Here is a 21,508-nt window from a genome sequence, read left to right on the forward strand (position 1 = left end):
TCTGCCACATCACTGGACTGTAATAAGAGATCATAACAGAACAAAACAGGGCCTACCATGTGCCAAGTACTGTGCGAGGCTTTTTGTAGAGATCATCTCATTTACTCTTCACCACCCTAGGATGTAAAGAGTATGAATTCCACTTCACAGAAGAGGAAACTGTGACTCACAGAGGCTAATAACTTGCTCAGTGTCCCACGGGAAGCAGTGGAACTAGGATTCATAGCCAGGGCTGCCTAGGCCTACACTCTCTCTACTACATATGAACCACAGAGCCTCACTCATAACAAGTTCTTAATAAATGTCTGTTGATGATAATCAAGATTATGACAACCCAGACCTACTATATATCAAACTATAGTTTCTATCAAATGCTTGTTTAATTTTTAGGCAGCTGACATGGGGAGTAAGAAAAAATAGCAGCCAAAGGCCATTTTAAAAAAGACAAGCTGTGAGGTCATTTTCTATTAATATACTTTTACCAAAGAAATGATTATATAAAATATTACAGGCTCTTTTACACTGAACAGGACATAGTTCTCAAGGCAACATCCACCCTTTGGAAAGAGGTTTTAAAATGTCACAGCTGCGCATGAAGCCACATGCCCTCTACTTTACAGCAGAGGGGAACACAAAAGGAATATTCTGGGAAGCAGTTACTCTGCCACGACAAGAAAACCTGCTTGGGCATTCCAATGATGTATTTATTGTAGTAATACCATGTCACCGAAAGGTCTAGGAACAAAATACTGTTCTGGGCACTTTGGTAGGGTTCTAAGTTATAATACCCAGGCAGGACTTTTAAAGGATTTTGTAAACCTGAGGCAAACATCTCAGCACGTAAGTTTCAAACAAAATCTGTAGTCTCTTTTGGGTGGTGGATACATACAAGCTCAGTCCAGCTTCCTCGATCCCTTTAATCCTTGACTGAAATGTAAAAGGATTTAACAATTCCTTAACAGCTGAGAGCTGAAATCCAGTGGGAAGCAAGGGCAGAAGCCTGAAGAGAGAGAAGCCATACCATTGCCTCAATCACTCAGCGTCTTATCTAAACCCCAAGGGAGAAACTTCCTGCAGACCTCCATATAGAGAAAATCTGCACTTCCTCGGAGCAACCTGCTTGCTTTTTTGTGTCTTTAGACAGATTAACATAACTCTTGTAACTAACTGATGCTGTGTCTCTTTCTCCTTTGCCCATTAGGAAGCTCAGCACTAAATATGTGACCCGACGTGATGACTGGACACACATTTCTGTGTCAGTTAATCCTCTAGACCTTTATTTTCCTTTTCTTTTCACGTAGTTTTTCAATTCATGTATTTTTTTATCCTATTATAATAATGTATGTATTCCAACTGCTTTTTGGATTGAAGTGGGATATAAAAGAATTAACCTATCATTACTATTGCTGAGCATCAGAACAAGTTTGAGGACGACCTATCTGAGGAAAATGACAGAGTCAAAGGCTGAACATGTTCATGAACAGGCCTTCGTGTCAACTCTTTTCCATTCGTCAGCTTAGGGAGCTGCTTTAATCTGAAAGAGCTTCCTGCAGCCAGAAAAAGATTAAGTGTGAGCAAATCAGAGGAAAGGCTGAGTTTTGAGCAGAAACTCCTGGTGTTTGTACCCTCTCAGGGAGTAACACTGCCAGCTCTGCATTCTGGGGAAGTTACTTAACCTCTGTATTTTCTCATCGGTAAAATGAGGATAAGAGAACTTCCTTCAGAAGGCTGCTGTGAGGATTAAATGAGACAGTCCTTGACTCCCTTAGCAAAGGGCTCAATGACCGCTGCTATTATCGCCAGCACAGGCTGGAACCAGAAACCGCTGCAACGAGGTTCAGGCAGATCCCCAGCCTGAGAGTCACAAGAGGCTAACAGCCCCCTTAAGGGAAGATACCCGGTGGCAGGGAATGCTGGCCTCAAGGTAGATGTCCACATCCTTTCTCACGTGTGCCCAAGGTAGACACGTAGGGTGGGAGAGGGTACCTATCTATTGAAACAGGCTTGCTTTTAAGCTACAGGCAGCATTTAAGATTAGAGACTTGTTCAACATCCAGGATTCCTCGAGTTCCCTAGTCTCTCAAGTCCTACAAATACAGTGTAAAAACGACGAGACAATGTCAGAGCCCACAGGACCATGACAGCACAGATATCAAAGGGTATGTGACGTTACAATGCCATCCATACATCCATTTAACAATATTTTTTGAGCATCGATAATGTCCCAGACACAGATATGAATAATCAATGATTCCTGCCCTCAAGCAGGCTGGGGGAGGTGGCAGGACACTCATGAGCAGACAAATTATCAAAAAGCCCAATGAGCGTTCTTCCCCAGGGAAGGACAAGGTGCTGTGGGAGCAGAGAGCAGGGGACAATGAACTTCTCCCACCCCTTCCCTGAGGGGGAAACATCTGAACGAGTCTTGAAGGAAGACTTGGAGCCAGGCGAACATGGGGGAGTAGCACATTCCTATAGAGGGAACAGTACGTGCAAAGGCAACAAGGTACTGAAGAGCCCATGTGGACCAAGGAAAATTCAGCACGGAAATGGCCTAGGGTCTGTGGGGTTCGAGGGTAAGCTGGGGCAGGGCTGCTTGGCCCTGACTGTTGGTCAGGGTTTGGATTCTCTCTTGTCAGCAACAGATGCTAACAGAGCAGGGGAGTGCTATAATCGGCTTTATATTTTGGAAGATTCTTCTGGTGGCACTGTCGATAATGGGTTGGAGGAGACGGGTGGCAGGGAGACCCATTCCAGGCAAACCGTGCCAAGCCTGGTCTGCTCTATGGCAGGGGCCAGTTGAATCTCGAGTTCCTCACTGAGCCAAAGCCATCACTGACAAGCTGACGCTGTCAGTATCAGAGCTCAGACCCAACATCAAGCTCCGACCCAACATCAGCTATTCTAAAATGTCTGCATTTAATGTCAGCTCCATTGCTTATAATTCTTTCTCTAGGGGCGACTATAATCATTTTCTGCTTGATCTTAATATAAGCACTGAATTATATTCCAGTGATAACCACTGTAGCTTATACCCCCTCTGAGGCTCAGATTGGATAATTTGGAATTTAAATAATAAAAAAGGAACAAGCTGACATGACAATAAGGTCACATTTTAGCCTATTCTGAGCCAACACACAATTTGCTCTCAGTGAAACAGCTGAATATAATCAAATTAAATACAATTCCTATTACAAAAGAAGAAAGACCAAGGCTCTTCCAATAAACCAATTCTCCTGCCTAGTTAAACTGCAAAACCTTCAGGAAAGGTTTTGAAAGCATGACCCATCAGTTCTAATTTTTAAAACTTATCCTTTCAGTCAAGACTAGAAAAAGGTCCATTCCAACTTTTATCTTTACTACAAAGTGCTGTTATCTTGGCCTGATGTCAGGAGCTCTATCTCTCTTTCTGCTGACAAGCAGAGACGAGAAAGATAAGATTGGAAACGAATCTCACTTCTCTGAGTAAATAAATAATCAATACTCATCTAAATGTAAATGAGAAGGTAGCCCCCTCTGATAACAGCACTCTTATCAGAGAGCCAATTTTCTTCAGACATTTGGCCTCAACCAAATCACCATCATTCAGTCCCAGCCTAATGGCAAAAAATCGTAACTAAATTGAACCGATCACCAGAGATCAACTAAGTTCGGCCCTGGCCACTTCAGGTTCAAATGTTTGGGAATGCAATTTTGCCCCCATTAAATTTCAATAGCGATGAAGAACAGACTGGTCAAGGGGCCAGTCTGTGCAATAAACAAACCCCAGACAGGGGGTTGGCCGGAGGACAAGGAGGAGTGGGGTTAAGTGTTTAAAAAACACCATAACGGTAGCAAACCCCAAAACTGTGAAGGGAAAGCCACTACTGTGGGGTGGAGAGAGAGCATTCTTTCCTCTATCAAAGGCTTGGCTGAAACTGAGAAGACACTGAATTTCCCTGATGATAATGATTAAAGTTTATTAAAACAAATGTAAATAGAGAAAAAAAAGAGATAGCCTAAGGTTCAAATGATCAATTTTCTCCAACTAATTTGTATCAGACTTACATCTGACCCAGCAGTGCTGCACTGACCTGATTTTACTGAAATAAGACGCCGTCTACAAGACAAATCACTTTAAAACCACTGCACTGGGGTTTGCATTTCTTTGCTGCAAGACTCAATTCACTGCTGATGAGAGTATTGGGGAAATTATGACCATTATTGATAGGACAGCAAAACCACTTTTACACAGCAGTCTTCAAGTCAACAGAAAGCTTGCACTGGACCATTGATGAAGGTGTCAGCTAGAATCAGAAATTAAAGACAAAGGCTGGGAAAGGCCTCATGTTTAGAGCACGTTAAGGACACCAGACACACAGCAGCAGCAGCCATTCATCCTCTTAAGAGTACCGGAGCCTAAACAAGGACCAGCTGCGGAGCAGACCGCTCTGCCTGAGATTAGAGAAAGGAAATGCTGCTTTTCTCCCTGGCCCTGGAGTTCTGAGAGCATAGGCTCTCAACATTTTCTGCTCCAAATCTTTATCAGCCAAAGGAGGCCGTGTCTGGCGTGAGACAGAACTCAAAGTTTTATTGTCTCTGCTGCTGCTGAGTGTCTAATCCTAGAAGGTGGGTATGTGGTGGTTAGAGTGTTTGGTTTTAAGACTTGACTTAAAATCTTGGCTCTTTTACAAGCCATGTGACACCGGGCAAGTTAGCGATCCCAACCTTTATGGAGTAATTGCAAAGACTGTGTAACACAATGTTTACAATCTAATAAGCACTCAATAACTGTCAGTTATTATATTGCCATCAAGATTTAACAAAATCATCAATTGCCCTTTTGGAAAACAATAGTGACTGACATTGAGGACCTTCCTGGCCCTTAACAAAGTGCATTAGCTTTTTGAATCATAAAACTCTATGAGGTAGGCCCTATTATAAGCCCTATTTTACAGAGGAGAAAAACAATGTGGAATGGTTGTCAGGTACCCACAGTGAGGCCAGGACAAGAATCCAGGTGTATGATTCCAGAGCCTATGCTCTTGACCACACTGCTATGCTGTATTCCAGAAAGAGCACTGTAGAATCTTCTTGATCTTTGGGTTAAAAAAAAGAATTGTAAGGTTGACATGATTTATCAGTTCAGAAAGGAGTGAAGATGTTGGGGGGGAGACTAGGAGGGAAAAGAGAGGGGGTAGTCGGTCTTAAAATTGAGCTCCCCCACCCCCCACCCCCAGTCCTCACAGCAGGCACCTAGCTGACCAGCACTTAAAGTGAACGCCAGCTGCTTGTCCTGATTTCTCGGGGGAAGGGGGTGCCTTTTACTAAGTTAAATGATTTACAGAGTTACTGCCTCAATCCACAGTTCTGAAAGTGTGATTTCTTTAGGGTTTAACTATACCCATTTCTAGTCTTGTTACAACTTTTTTATTGCGATAGAAAACATTTACTGGAAATATGTTACTGCTATTACCAGGTCATAAAATAAAAAGAAAAATAGTTTATGTATTGCCATCATTTCCAATCATCAATCAGAGAGTGCCAAGAGGAGGAAAGGAAAGGGCGTACAGGCGAGATTTCCTTCTTTGTGGAGGAGGAAATGCAGGAGCATCGTAATTCTTTAGAACAAATTTCTTCTTGAACACCCAGCCTCACAGATGGGCTCCTGGGAGGAGCAGGGAGGCACACCTTTTGGCCTCTCCTCTCTGCAGCCTTGCCTGAATCTCTGTCAGAATCAAGAGCTCTTCCATCCCAACTGCCGTAGGGCCTTGCTTCTCTCAGTGCATGGGAATGCTGGCTTAGAAGCAGCTTTGTCTACTTGTCATTGTCCCCACCCCGCCTTCCTGCCCCAATGGTGGCACTCTTTCAAGATGCGGTTGAGGGGCTTTTTAAAAACCCAACTCCCAGAGCTCCAGCACAGCAACAGGCTCTTTGCTCAAGAACCTTTGTCAAGAAGAATGAGTTCGACAAAGTAGCATTTAAAATTGAGCCACCTTGACCCAACAAAGGAATCTATGGTGAGAAACATGACTCCAAGTACGCAATGATATATGTTCAAGATGCTCACTGCAGTACCGTCTTAATATTGAAAACTGCACACAACCTAAATACTCTCCAGTAGGAAACTATTAAATAAATCACAATATATTTGTACACTGGGATGTCATGTAGCGTCAAAAAAATAAGCTAAGTTAATAAGACATGGGAAGATTTCTATATGTTATTAAATTTTAAAAGATAGAGAATGTATAGAGTATGTTCCATTTTAATAAAGTAAAACCCCACATATATATATGCGTGTACACGTGTGTGTGAGTACACATCTGTTAAACACACACACACACCCCAATCTGGAAGGATACGAAGCAAACTGTCCTCACGTTCTTCTGTGAACTAGAATTGCCTCTGGGTGTAGGATGGTGTAGTAGCAAAGACGAAGGCTTTTGCTTTTGACTTTACAGATTTCTACCTTGTTTGGATTTTTGACAGTGGGTATATATTGGTGTTACTTTTGTCACTAAAAGTCCAATTTTAAAAAATGAGGTTAAACAATCTTAGAGGTGATTCCAGCTGGATCAGATCAGGGACTGTGGCCTCTGGAGCCCCCTCTTACCACTTCTGGCTCCTCACAGATCATGTGGGCTCAGTGGCTGCTGGGGAGACAGCTAAGCAGGTGGGAAGCCAGAAACTAAAATGGTATAGAGTCAAGCCATGGGGTGGAGCACAGACGCTTCCAGAGCTGCTCAAAGGAGCTGGGCAGCAAAGGAGAAGAGGACTGAGCATCTGAGGCCAGGCTGCTGGTGCCCTGCGGCTGTTCACAAAGAGAAACCATGACTGCAGACCAAGGTCAGATTGCCTATCTGCTGCTACATCACCCCAGTCTGGACACCTAGGCTGCCCTGTCCTGTTCTCCTCATGGATTCTAGATGGGCTGTGGAAAGCAAAGGGTGACTCCATATTGTCTCCGTCTGGCCTACTTAACCTCCCTTTAGGGCAGTCCTGCCACCTCCGCTCAGGCTTTGAGACAGGAGTTGGTGTGTCAGGAATCGGTTCTTGCAGCTTGTGGGTAGGCAGGAGGTCTGGATTTGATCCCTGCCCTAAACTCAATATTGTGTGTGTGTGTGTTTGTTCTAGGGAATGCCCTGCAACCTCTACTGACCCCAAGACATTTGAGACAGTACGCTATAATGGTTATAAGCCAGACTGCTTGGGTTTCAATTCCCAGCTCCACCACTTACTAGCTGTGTGACCCTGGGCAGGTTACTTAGCTTTTCTGTGCCTTACATTCCCATCTGTAAAAGAGGGATAATAACAGCACCTACGTCTTAGAGCTGCGCCACAGACTCAACCAGTCATCTGCCTGGGTAGCCGCTTCTGCTTTCCAAGCAGCACTCTTCGAGAGGGAGTGGATTCTAGTTCTCCAGCAGAGGTTGCAACCTCTGGAGGTTTGCCACACTGGTCTCATCTCCCTCCTGTTCCCACTTCCCACCTAATGACACAGTAACCCAGAAACAGCCTCCAAACTATGCTATTTCAACCCTCTGTGCCTCTGCTCACACTAGTCCCTTTGTCTGGAATAATTGTCTCTCTACTTCACTTCTCTAGTACTTATTCTCTCCTACTCGTGGAGTCAAAACTCTGCTTAGGTGCCACTGCTTCTGGACTTCTCGGTGCAACCCATACTAAAAAGATCTCTGGATGGGCCTGTCTCTGGTAGCAGCTGTACACATGCTGAGGGTGGAGAGCAGATTTCAGCATGATTGCATTCCTAGCGAATATTTGGTGACGAAGTGGAAGCCCAGCCTGCCAGGCTTCCACCCTGACTACCTCTCCCTCCAAAGCAGACTTGAAGCTCCACCTCCATCCCATTCCCAATATCCCCACTGTTTGGAGACTCGCAATAGTGTGCCAACTCAGACTGGGTTTCCTGGGGATGGACGGAGCTGGTGTGGATCAAGTTGAGTCACTCTCCTGCTTTGGACACTGGCTGGAGAATGGAAGACCACTACTGTCAGGGGCCAGTCCTGCCTCCCAAGCAGTCTAGAGCCCTTGCCCAGGCCCACCTTCTCTGGCCACAGCAACTAGTCTCAATGTACTTCCTACCAGAGTTCTCTGAGCTGTAACACACAGGCCTAAACGGAGCCCACTCACATCAGGACAAGAAGAGCTAAGGCATGGACAACCCCAAACTTCAAAGCTTGGAGAAGGCTGGAAGCCATTGGGCAGAAGCCTCCTACACACCATGTCAGGCAGAGAGAATGCTGAAAGAGGCAGACACTCAGTTCCATGAGGAATGCTAATAGTCCATATCTTGTCACTATCCAGCCAGCGTGAAGGCACTTCCCTTTGGAGAGAGAAGGCCTGATATTACTTGTAAAAAAGAAATATTTTTTTCCTCCTTCAAATCCAGATATCAGGTGTTAGAGAGGATGGAAACCTTTAACACTGTCCCTTAGCATCCAATTTTTCAATCTAATCTGTTTCTCTTAACTTGAGTCACTGTGACATTACCAAATTTTACATACAGTTATCTGTTGCTCTGTAAAGAAATACAGATGGTTTTTGTGGAAATAAACAGTCATTTATTTTAAACAATTGTAAAATAGTTTATGGAAACCAGTGGGGTAATGCATTCAAATAAATGCCAAAACCGGCTGATGGGGAGCCAGGGTGCTAAATCACAGTGCTGAGGAATTCAGCTGTGGGGAACAGATAGTAAATCCAGAGTGACAGACTCTCCCGTGATGGCAAAGGTTTCTGACATCCAGTCCAGTCCTCAAAAACCAGAGCAGTTCAAACCCATTTTCCTTAACACAGCCTTGACAGCCAGCGAAATCAGTGAATTTAGTCACAAGCACCTAAGGACAAAAACAAAAGAAACAAACAAAAAGGAGACTTCATTTGTCTGCAGCCTTCTCTGAGCTATACAAACGTGGTGACTCCAACCCGAGTAAATGGAGAGCAGGCTTAGGGCCAACTGTTTTCAGTATGAGACTTTGTAATGAAACAGTGGAGTCTGAAGGCTTCATTCAAACCCACTTATGCCAGAGGCCAGCCCGGGTAAGCCACATCCTCTGCACCTCAGTCTCCTCCGCAATGAGGATAATAGTTTACGTACTTGACAGGCTGTTGAGCAGATCCAGTGAGGCACCAAGAGTGACAGTGTTCTACAAACAGGGGGGTGTCAGTGGCCCGGGATGGGACAGTAGGCTGCAGGGCCTCTGAGGGGCATCCACCAACTCTCCAAGGAAGCACCACTGAGGTGAACAGCTTGGGCCCACCTTTCCAGGAAGGGAGACAGCTCCAGGCACTTATTTGCTCCTAATTTTACAGGGCTGTCAATTATAAACTTATTAATCTTCCCTTCTCAAACCAGCTCTTTTTCCTTGTAATTAGATTTCCAATGATGACACCACAAGTCTCCCAATGAATTAACTCAGTTGTTCAGCAAACATTTACTGAACCCACCGTGGCCACACCCTGAGCTAGGCACTGGAGATGCAAATACGCTTAACACTGACTCTGGCCTCCCAGGACTTGGCCGAGTGAAGAACGCACTTGCCAGCCTTGAAGACTTCCTACTCAGCCTTCCTCCCTTGTTGACACAATGACATTGCGTCAACTCTCAAGGCCGCAGACTCTACCATCTCCGCGGTACGGCTTACCATCTAGCCCACAGTAATGGTCTCCCAACCCACCTCCTGGCCTCCAGCCACCTACTCTTCACCCTGTCATCAGAGGATGCTCTCTGGAGTCAAACTCTGAAGGCTATCATCCACGCTTAAGATCCTTCCACATTCCCCAAGGTCAGCTCCTGACCCTCCTCGTCAGACCTTCTATCCATCCTCATTTCTTGTTCATCTATGTCCTCCATGATCCAGCCAAAATGGTCTCCTCATGGTTCAGTGCATACACTTCATGGTTTCCTGCACCCACACCACTACTGTGCCATTCCCTTCCCTCATACTGCCTGTTCCTCCAGTTTGCCAAAATCACATCCCTCCTTTAGGGTTATTCCCTAAGTCTTATCTGGCCTCCAGGACTCTTCACATCTGCTTTTCTCCTACTGACGCCATGACAACATCAAGCCTACCGGATTCCCAGACTGGCCTACTTTGCTTCCCCACAACAGGGAAAGTTGCACCACTTATTCCTCTCACCAGCAGGCTCTGCTCCAGGGCAAGAGGATTTCTGCAATTTCAGGCCAACTGAAACAAGGCTTCCTTTCTTTTAATCTGGCCTTGGCCTTCATGTTTCACTCAGCTGACTCTCCTTGCCCCTGGGCCAGCCCTGCCCAGAACCCTGCCCCCGGGCCTGGTGTCCTGTTAGGTTCTCCGTGTGCCTCCGAAAATTCTGCTTGCCCCTTGATCCCCTCTACCTACCTGGATTGCTTTGTGCATAAATTACACATTTAATTTATCTGAATTCAACTACACGAGTTTGGTAAAAATGAGGTAAAAAAGAGGAGGAGACGTGACCAAGAGAACAATTTAAACAGTCTAGAAAATACCACCTGCGATGATCCTCAGTGACTCGATGAACCCCAAGAGAGTGAGTGTGAGGTGGGGAGTCTTATTCTTCTTTGCAACCACAGAACTTGGTAAATGTCTGATGAATGACTAACGGACTTAATTGGGAGGATGGTAGTGTCTGTTTTCTAGCTCCTTAACAGTGTTAACATCTTTATGCGCCAAGTTTGATTTTAGCATTTAAAGATATGTATTTTTAGTTTTCATCTGTTCTAATGCTAGGAAAAAAGCTAGCTATGTTGGATTTAATGAGAACAACTACAGTATGTTGGCCTCTGACAGGCATTTTAAAGGGATTTTTTTCTAGAGGTAATTTGACAGTAGGATATTCGCTCACTTGTTGCCTTTGTTACCTGACCCTGTTCAGGACATGCTTCTCTGTATTGCTGTCCCTGGATGCTGAGCATCATCTGCTTCCCTGGTCCTTGCTGCCAGGAGCTGCAGTTCCCATCTCAGCCCTTGTGGTCCTTGGATGTTAACTACCCTGCTCCCTGTTTTAGGGGGTCAGATCCTTCAGAGATGAGTTCCACTGCCAACTTGGCTCCTCTCTGCCTGCCCACCTTCCTTCTAATCACTACTGTACCAACTAGGGCTTTGTTTCAAGTCAGGACACAAGCCTCAGTAAGGGCTTTTCTTAGTGCTTGCTAATACCCAGTCTGACCGCATAAGAGCCATTTGGGCTCTTGCCTCAAAACCTTCCACTAAATTGGTAAGATTTTCATGGCAGGGCTCAAATATCAGCTCCACCAAGCTTTAAGACCTTGGGAAATCACTCAAGTGCTCTAAGCATTGTTTCTTTATCTCTAAATTGGAGATGATGATAATTTCTAACTCATGAGGTGGTTTTATAGATTAAATGAGATACATGTAAAACACTTAGTCTGGCACGTCCTAAGTGCTCAATAAATGGAACCTATTTATTACTGTATCAATACAATTTTGCACCATGTTCAACTTTGACAAGAAGCTGAATTAAAATCCAGTTTTATTTTAGGCCAATTGTGACTTTTTAACCTAAGATGTTAAAATAGGCTTCTCCTTGTGCTAAACACACAAAACAAAAAGGTAAAAGCAACGGAAAAAATGGCAGTAGAGGAGGTAGAGGAGTGGAGGCTGTCAGCCATCTTCCTTTCTGGGAGTTTTCCTTCTCGTTAGATCTATTATCTGGGAGCTGGGCTGCCCTGCTGGCTTTCCATTTGCCTTGCTAATAACAGTAAATCCAGCAGCTTCCACTGCAGCTCCTGTCTCCTTCAGCTGACTCTGAGGCCAATCAGCATTTCCTCTCTGCTAATGTCAGATGTTCCCTGGGAAGTCCTGCTGAAGAGAAAATTTATGACAAAAGTTTCTCCAGCTTTTAACCCTTCTGCACATCCAGCCCCAGATGTAGAGTGCTCCAGAGGAATGCCAGGTCATTCCTGCATGTGCACACCTATGTTCTCACTGATGCTTTTGCTGCTCTGACAAAGGGCCTCAGACCCCTGGAAAAGCTCAAATGAGCAGCTGGGCAGACAGATGCACACATTCTGGGCCGTACCTAATGTGGACTAAATTTGAGCTGGGTTCCTTAGCAGCTAGCCTCTGTTGAATCATGACTCGAAGCAGTCATAGTCATAAAAAACAAAGTGTTATATCACAAAACTGTGAGTATGACTGCGTCTCGTAACAGTGAAAGTGAAGGGAGGGGACAGGACTAACATTTGAGTAATAAAATAATAACAGCTAAGTGCTTGGTGTTTGACATGGATCTCTAATTCTCACAACAATGCTATGAAAACGATAGTATTATTTTCATTTATAGATGAGGAATATGAAGTTCAAACAGGCTAAGAAACTCATCAAAGAGCCAGAAAGAGTAGCAGGACCAAGAGTGGAACCAGGGAGATGTTTCTAGAATCCAGGTATTAAGCTCCACAGTTAAGACTACTGACCAGCAGCCTGTGATCTACCTGTGACCTTATCTTACTTGACAGCAAACTAAAGCAAGAACTCAGAGGGAGAATGCCCTGACCAAGGTCACCCAGCTAGTAGTGGTAGGGCCAGCTTTAAGCCAACAGAGGAAGCCTGATCTCCTGATCCACAACAGGATCCCTGAAAAGACTCCTCCCAGGGCAGCGGGAGCGGAGAGAGCACTGATTCAGGCTTTCGGCGACAAGGGGGTGGCACTCCACAAGCTCTTCAGCTGGAGAGAGAACAGTGGCTGTCGGCTGAGGCCCGCGCTCGCTGGCGGAGGCAGCAATGGTGCAGCAGCCACCGCAGGCCCTCACAGACTTTATGTTCTTGGCGCAGAAGAAGGCTCTCATCACAGGGTTTTCAGTTTAAGTCAGTTCAAGCCTTTTGGGACAGCTACAGTCTAGCTCAACGGGTTTTGCTATGGCCTCTTCTCCACCTCGCTACAGGAGTCAGGAGACAGACTTCACCAGATTAGCGGATTCAGTAAACTAACTTTTGTCCCAACTTAAAAAAAGAAAGAAAAAAAGAATGTCAAAATGTACGTGTGACAGCTGTTTGGGACTCTAATGTTATGGAAAAGCAGCTGTTTTCATTTATGTTTGAGATATTAGTCATTCTTAGAATGGGAGAGAGTACTCAGCTAATAACTTGTGCTTTTAACCTACGGAAAATACAGGTCACAGAGACAAAATGTTGGCAAAATCACAATGTAACAGTTATCTTCATCTAACATTTTGGTCTTAAAAGGTTTGGGAATGTTTATAATGGGCAGCAACTATTTAATAATGATGTTCTCATAGAAAACTGACATCCGACACAATGAAATGGACTGTGGCTTTTAGGAGAAAGGAAGTTTCCAAATAGAGCAAGTCCACGTAAGTAAGGGCAAGAAAGAGAAACCTTTCTAAAGCTCTAGAATTTGAAAGTAAGCTGTCTTCTCTTTACGAAGTTTAAAAACTATTTTTACTTTTATCAAAGTAACATGTATACATAGTTTTAAAAGTAAATAATACTACAAGTCCTGTAATGAAAAACAGTTAATTCCTTGCCCATCCCTGGCTCCCTTCTTACAGGCAATTAGTTTAAACTTTTTGGGCTATTTCTTCTGATACTCACCTTCCTACTTTTCATCTGTATTCCTGTTCAGCTGTTTTAAGAAGGATTATAAACCTCAGACAGGCTATCTTCCGCTAGTGCAGACGAGGACTGAGCACACGTCCTCTCCTGCTTTCACACACACAGCCCCTCTTTGGAAAGTGAGTCTGCTTTAATCGTCTTTTTCTGGAATACAGTGCGTGCAGTAGCTTCCTCCTGCTGCACACCCTTACTTGATTATCAATGCTTAAAATACCTGTCTTTGGTATACTCCTGGGGTTCCCCAAGGACTCATTCGAGATTCATGTCACTAAGGGAACCTGGGAGGCAATGTTAATTTCAACTGATGTGCATTGTGCTCCATTTTTAAGATATCTACATTTTCATTACGTGATTTACTTCTTGGAGGAAGTTTGATCTCCAATACGCAAAGCGCAGTGAATCTACTCCTGAATAGAGAGTGAGCAGCCCTGGGCCTGGGCTGGAGGGAGTGAAGCAGCTGCAGGCCACAGACTGGCCTTCACAGCTTCTCCCTAGTTCACGCCACAAAATGTGTCAGCCACCAACTCTGGGCCAGCCATGGTGCTGGCAAAGAAAAAGGAACCCATTCTTCTCCACCAAGCGCTTTCATTTCACTCAAATGTGAGCTCAATACCCCCATCCCAAACCTTCTCCCAAAGGAGGAGGAGAGTTCTCATCCTTTTCTTTGGGAAGGCACTCACCAACACCTGGCAAGATCAACGTATTAGGAACTTACTGGGGCAGGCCCATGGCAGCTCTGACGCAAGGCCAAGTGGCTGAGGGACAGTGTTCTCTCTAGCAGCTTTCAAGGCTGAGAGACGGCCTCTTAATTTCCACCATTGATACAGATGGAGTCACTCACCACTCATGAACTCACCCTGTCATTGCTGCCCTGTCCACTTCTCCCAGCATCAGGGAGTGGTGTTGGTAGCCAATTAGGAGATGCACGGAAACAACCTGCTGAAGTGGAAAGACTGAGGTAATGCCTGATCCTAGGGGCAAGAGGGAGTCCCTTCAAGATCGGGACCCACAAAACAGGGGACTCAGAAAAGTCTTTTTTGTCAAAAAATGGACAGACTAAAAGCTGGAAGCAAGGATCCCCATCAGTTGTACCTTGTTGGTTTACTTTTTATTGGCCATCTCCCCCACTGGAACGAGAACTCTCTGGGAATAGGCCCTGTCATGTGCATTCACGGCCTAGAGCATAGCAGAGACTCCACCAATACGTGCTGAGTGATGAGTTTGATTTTGGACACTACTATGCTTGAGAGATCTGCATGACTCTCAGGATTTTTTAGACATAAATCATACTTTGTCTTAACCTTTTATCTTAATTCAGATTGTTCTATTAAATGTAGTGTCCAAAAAAAAAAAAAAAGGAAAGCTAGAGTTTGTTTTATTTCTATGACTGCGTGATAGCAATTTTGGGGAAGACTGAGGAGTTCCGACAGCCTCCTCGCTTCTTCTGCAGCGCTTGGGCTTTGCCTACACCCCACTGACTTTCTCTTTGAAGAACTGGATGGTCAGCACAGCAGAGTCCGTACACCTTGCTGACGTGCTACTATGATCAGTGCTTGGTAATGGAGAAGTCCCCAGACCTGCCTCACAGTGCCACTCCAATGACGCCTCCTGACTTTACGCCATCTTTGTCTCTAAGGCATTATTGTTATTGTAAGGCAGAAAAAGAAATGCCCTCACTGACGAGCTATTTTTCTTTGTCTTTTTTTTCTTAATGCATTTAAAGCTGTTGCAGAAAGTCCCACTATTTGTAACTTACTCAAAAAGGAAAAACTTGCTATGGAAAGTTGTTATTGCAATTGTTAAAACTGCATTTTAAACTGCTTATGGGGGAAGATCAGCTCCAATGTCAGGCCTCGGAAAGCAGTGAGATAGAAGCTAGGTGTCCCGGTCCTTGGGCTGGTCTTGGGGGAGTCTTCTGTGGTGGGGTAACTCTTCCGGAGCTCTGGTTTTCCACAGGAAGTAGCTAAATTTAGTCTTAGGAAGCGTTTTCCTTACAGCTGCTAGCAGGATAAACACATGAATGGCCTGACTGAAGAAAGAGGGCCTCTGCCTCCTCTGGGGGAGACGGAGACTGTTCATGGAGGGGAGAAGGGGCAGACGCAGCACTCCAGACCTGTCTGTAAGTTCTGTCATTCACTCACAAGTCTTATTGGTGTTTCACTACATTCCCTCTTTTAAGCATTTTCTGAGAAGTAGCAATAAGCTCTGTGAGCTACTCAGCTGTTCATACAAAGGCTTTTAAAATCCCTGGTAAATGTGTTTGTTACAGGCATTCGTGGTTTGTTCACTTTATCTCCAGAATCTTCGGCTCCGTACATTAAATCTGCTAATATATGCTCAACGATGAATGAGCCTTATGATCATTAACCCACCTCTACAGATATGGGATGGGCTTTCTTGTCATCAAAAATCATTAGCTTGCCTCCCTGGATCTAGTGGTCATCTTGTTCAAAGTAAAGGATGCTTCCAGCAGATCCATAGCCAAACACAATTCAAACACTAGTTCTATCCCAGGGTATAAGCTTTGTATAGACTTGATCCATTGGAAGCAAAAGGTACAGGCAAAAGCCAAGTTATATGGGTAGAAAAGGAAGTAAATCAAATCCTAAAAAGCCAGGTTTTATGGCGTCCCTGGTGTGGTAGTGGCGACAGGGATAAAGGCAGCTGACCCATTGAGCGCTTACTATGGATTAAGTGTCCTACATGCATTCAGTCAAAACAACAACCCTGCAAGGTAGGTGTTATTACCCCTATTGACAGGAAAGATAACTGAAGTTAGAAGGGTTTGATGACTTGCCTAACTTCACAGTTTGTGTGAAAGGTGCAGCTGGGGTGGGGACTTGGGCCCTTTCCACTGAATCATGCTGCCATATACAACTGAAGTAGGTACACTTGCTCCTTCTAGGGAAACAAGTGTACCTACCTCCACCGAGCCGTGGACCCTGCAACCTTAGCCGGTGAGGGGAAGTACAGAGCAGTGGCTAGGAGTTCAAACTTTGGCTGATACTTCTGGGGTTGAGGCCTAGCTCCCCAACTTACGAGCTGTGTGACCTTGGACAAGTCCTGCATCCCCTCTGAGCTTTCGTTTTCTCATTTACAAAACAAAAATATCAACCAATTCAAATAGTTGTTTTAAGGATTAAATGAGATAATTAAAAAGAACAGTGTTTGGCAGATTGCCTGGCACATTTGAATATTCAGTAAGTGGTAACAGTCATTATTATACTCATAACTCTGTAAGCTATTTAAAGCCACAGGTCAGTGGAAGAAACTCACTTCAAAGATGTCATTTAACATACGAAGTAATAAAAGATAAAATATCCTATAAAAAGAAGTAAAAATTAGAGTTTTTATGCCACAAGGACATATATTTGTAAGTTCAGAAATTTATATTAATATAAGCAGAATCTAAATGATATATTTTTAATTTTTATGAGTTCTTTCCTACTTTATGTACATTTTTAAACCAAACCTGAAAAAAGTGTCACTGAAAATCCACATACCCACCACCGAGATCCTACAATTAACAGTTTACTATATTTGCTTTATCACATATCTATCCATCAATCCATCTTTTTTTTTTTTAAAAAAAACGCATTTCAAAGTAGCAGACATCAATACATTCACTCCTAAACATTTCAATGTACCTAACAATAACTGGTGTTCAATATTTGTTTAAGACTCTTTTTATTTTTTGGTAAAATTTACATACACGATAGGGACAAATCTTACAAGTACCATTTGATAGTTCTGACAAAGCATATACCCGTGTGACATCAGGTCCTGTCAATATAGACTATTACCTTTACTCCAGAAAGTTCCCTCATCTGCATTGAATTTTAAGTGGGGAAGCTGTGTACAAGAAAAAACATTGGGCTCAAGAATTGAGGGGTCAAGGTTCAAATCTCATCTACATTACTCACTAGCAATACAAGTGTGCACACACACATACACAACACACAGACGCAGCCTCAGTTTTCTCAACCATAAAGAAGAGAGAATGCCCATTTCACAAGGTCTTTGTAAAGGTTAAATGCAAAAATAACTAGAACACAGTAGGTGTTCAGCAGATGTAACCAAAGAGCACTCTCTCTCTCCTCCCCTCCCCGCTCCCCCCAGTCTGAGGATGTTGCCTTCAAAAGGAAAACAGTTAAGGACAAAAACCCCCAGTTCTGAGAGATGAGGGAAAAAGTGTCTCTCTGCATAGGCAGTCAGCTCCCAATTTATCCACTCTGACTTCAGCTAATTAAACATCTGTCTCAACGGTCTCCTCAGCGAATCAGTCATCCCCACTTTGTGACACTGATTGTTGGTTGCAGCCTTCTCCCCACTTGCCACCATTCCCAGAAACTTCTAGGAGTTTACTCACCAGGCACATGGCAAGGAACAATACAGGGTCCCCATTAACCCCCTACAGTTGCCCTTGGTGCCACTGTTGTTCATAATGCTGCCAGACGTGTCCTTAGATGTGCCTCCCCCAAATAAACCTGTTAAGGGGTGACTACTTTTTTTGTCTACATTTCCTGATTTCCAGATTATGACACATTTTCTTTCTTTTTTTCTTTTTTAAAGATTTTATTTTTCCTTTCTCTCCCCAAAGCCCCCCCGGTATATAGTTGTGTGTTTTCAGTTGTGGGTCCTTCTAGTTGTGGCATGTGGGATGCCGCCTCAGCGTGGCTTGATGAGTGATGCCATGTCCGCGCCCAGGATCGAACCAGTGAAACCCCGGGCCGCTGCAGCGGAGCGCGCAAACTTAACCACTTGGCCACAGGGCCGACCCCATGACGCATTTTCTAAGTGCTATATACACGTACCAGACTAAAATAAACTACTTAACAGAAAATCTATTTGTTAAAGTAGTTTTGGTGACAAAGCAAGCAGGTAACAACAAAAGGTCTCAAATGAGGTGAACTGGAGTCTAGTGAATGACCAGCTCTCTCCAAACATAAACAAAAGCTTTGTTGGCAGGGCCGCCCCGGGGCCAAGTAGCTGGGTTCGCACGTCGGTGGCCCAGGGTTTCACTGGTTCAGATCGTGGGCACGGACATGGCACCGCTTGTCAGGCCATGCTGAGGTGGCATCCCATACAGCAGAGCCAGAAGGACCTGTAACTAGAACATACAACTATGTACTGGGGGGCTTTGGGGAGAAGAAGAAAAAAGAAAGAAGATCGGCAACAGATGTTAGCTCAGGTGCCAATCTTAAAAAAAAAAAAAGCTTTGCTGGTGAATGAAGAGCCAGAAGGCAAACAAGTGAAATGGCCTGGTCTGGATGCGTGCCTTTCTCTACATACTTGGGGGGGGGGGAAGGGGGAAGGGGGGAAGGAGGAAGGAAGGAGGAGGGAGGAGGGAGTGGGGAGAGGGGGAGAGGGGAAGAGGGAGAAGGGGAGAGAGAGAGAGAGAGTACATACATACACTGCTTAGGCAGGAAAGGGGGGAGTGGGGAGGCTGTACTCTAAACTACAGGGTACTTACAAATAGTTTTCTGAAATTGGACTTCCTCTCAACTCCTCTTGCCTCTGAAACAACTGACTAGCTTAAGAACCACCTTTCAGACAGACAAATGGCTGGTAAAAATATTTTAAAATGCTTAACTACACAAAAAAACCAGAAATGCAAATTAAAATGAAATCATTAACTGCTAACCATCAGTTTGGCAACAATTAAAGATTGACAACATCCAGATAGTAAGGGGTGAGCAAAGAGGCGCTCTCAAACACTCTTGGAGTGTCAAGAATGGGCAGAAACTTTTTGAAGGGTAATTTGTTTTTCTCAACATTTTAAATAAGTAAACCTTTGACAAGCAATCCCCGATTTAAAATCTAGCACAAATGTGCAATGAATATTCATACAAAGTTGTTTACTGTATGTTTGTGTACTACTGAAAACTGGAAATAATCTAAATGTCCATCAAGAGCACTAAGTTAAATAAATTCAGCTAGAAAGATAAAAATGCAATGGTCACTCTAATATAGAAGAATGCTTATGACATAATACTGAGTGAAAAAAACAAATGCAAAATCATACATATTGTATGGTATCATTTAAAAAAATCTTTACACAGATACACTTTTTGTGAGTTCATTTAACAAACATTCATTAGTGTCCTCTATTTGATAGGAACTCTGCTAGATGTTGGGTATATAGTGATTTAAAAAACCAAAAACCACGAAACTTATAGCCTAACATGTATATCTGCATGTGAACTGAATAAAAAAACCAAGGATTCATACCAAATAAAGTTAGGGGAAACCTTCACTTTTGACTTCAAACACCTGCAAAATGTTTGATTTTTTTTTTAAAACAAGTATTTAATTTTATTTTAAAAAAACCTCAAAAGTCTCTCTTTTACCACCACCTTGTTTTAATACTAACTTTAATACTAATACAGGAGAACTGGTGGCAGCTGAGTTATTTCAATTCTCCCCAAACTGTGCGTTCAAATCTAATTAAGGAATCAGACTTCACCGTGGTCCGTCCCTCTGCTTCCTGAAGGGAGCACCCCGCTTCTCTCCGTGCCCTAGCTCAGGGCTTATCGACTGCTGCATGGGGCCCTCAAGAACCTCCCCCCAACCCCAATGTCTCTGCCTCCTGTTTTGTGTCCCGTAATCCATTTTTATAAAGCAGATGGTGTGTTTTCTAAAAGAAATTCTGACTATATTGCTCTCCTTTCAATGGTTCCCCTCTGCCATCAGAATACAGTTCAAATTCAACTGTATACAAAGATGATCTGGTCCCAAATGACCACTTCAGCCTCATCGTTGCCCGCCCTCCCAAGTGCCACTCTACTGCCTTATTATACTGAGCTACGTGTGGTTTCCAGAGGGCTCAAGCTCTCTCACTTTGTTCCTTCAGCCTGAATGCTCTTTCTCATTTCCCGTCACCGTGGCAGTTTCTGTCCATCTTTGGGTCAGCCGGAGAATTTGCTCAGGATAGTCCTTCCTGACGTCCTAGGACTGGACCAGGGCTCCCCTCCCACAATGTGCACCCAGGCTCTATACTTATTTCCATTTATCCTGTGCATGGTATTGTAACTGCCTGTTTGTCCCAACTAAACAGTAAGCTCCTTGAGGGTAAGGACCTTTTCTTGGCTTCTACAAAATCCCTAGTGCCTACAAAGTGCCTGCTGCACAATAAGCCCCAATAAATGAGTGCACCTCTCCCATTTTCGAGTGCACTATCAGGCCTGGCCTGATCAGATCTGGCCCCTGCCTAGCTTCTGCACCGTATCCTCTGCCCCATTCCTGCTCCAGTCATTTGGAATGTCTATGTTTTGTGACTACATCTCAAAACATCTCTTCCTAGAATGTTCTTCTCACCCATCTGGGAAAATTCTAATTAATCCTCAAAAAGCCATCAAAGAAATCACTTACTCCAGAGCATCTTTCCTCAGCCCGCTGCCTTATCCAGTAGTTTCAAGCACTCCCTTATCTATGCTGCCTTATTAGCTTATACACTTCTGCTGTGAACTAACCTTATTTCACTGCCTCTTTTTCTGAGTCTGCTTTCTCATCGGGTTTTCCACCTGACTTCTAGTACAGCAGCTGGCACAGAGCAGGCAGCACTGGACAGTGACCAAACAGAGTATCTTAGAGCCATACAGAGCTTTAGAGCCCACCTGGTCCTGTCACACAGTGCCCGACTAATCCTCCCTCAATCTCTCCCATGTTACAGCTGAGTAAAGGGAGGCTCAGAGAGGTAAGTACATGAGCACACATTCAGTTACCATAGTTTCTTAATTCTAAGCATTTTAACAGGTCTACAATCAATATATAGCTTATAATCAATATGCACATTTAATGTAGTAGTATTTCTTTTTTTTTCCTGAAAAGCTACTATTAAATTAGTGGTGCTCTAGAATTAGTCCCTAGTGGACCCAGAGAAGGGTCCTCTGACTCTAAAATGTGTGTGC

The 21,508-nt window shown here is 44.0% G+C and overlaps 1 protein-coding gene across 34 annotated transcripts in view; it reads right to left on the bottom strand.

Moving 5' to 3' along the window:
- MAPKAP1 (MAPK associated protein 1) overlaps window positions 1-21,508 on the bottom strand; it is a 225,525-nt gene that overhangs the window by 59,440 nt on the left and 144,577 nt on the right. For 2 of the 34 annotated variants that reach the window (XM_070251814.1, XM_070251815.1), the window contains exon 8: window positions 8,542-8,840. The exons of the other annotated variants lie outside the window; for them this stretch is intronic. In XM_070251814.1, the coding sequence (XP_070107915.1) occupies window positions 8,827-8,840 (14 nt within the window). In that variant the 3' untranslated portion in view covers window positions 8,542-8,826. Of the gene's footprint in view, window positions 1-8,541; window positions 8,841-21,508 lie in introns of those variants that run through there. 34 annotated transcript variants of the gene reach the window in all.

Source organism: Equus caballus, chromosome 25 (genome assembly GCF_041296265.1).
Source record: "Equus caballus isolate H_3958 breed thoroughbred chromosome 25, TB-T2T, whole genome shotgun sequence".
Taxonomy (NCBI): domain Eukaryota; kingdom Metazoa; phylum Chordata; class Mammalia; order Perissodactyla; family Equidae; genus Equus; species Equus caballus.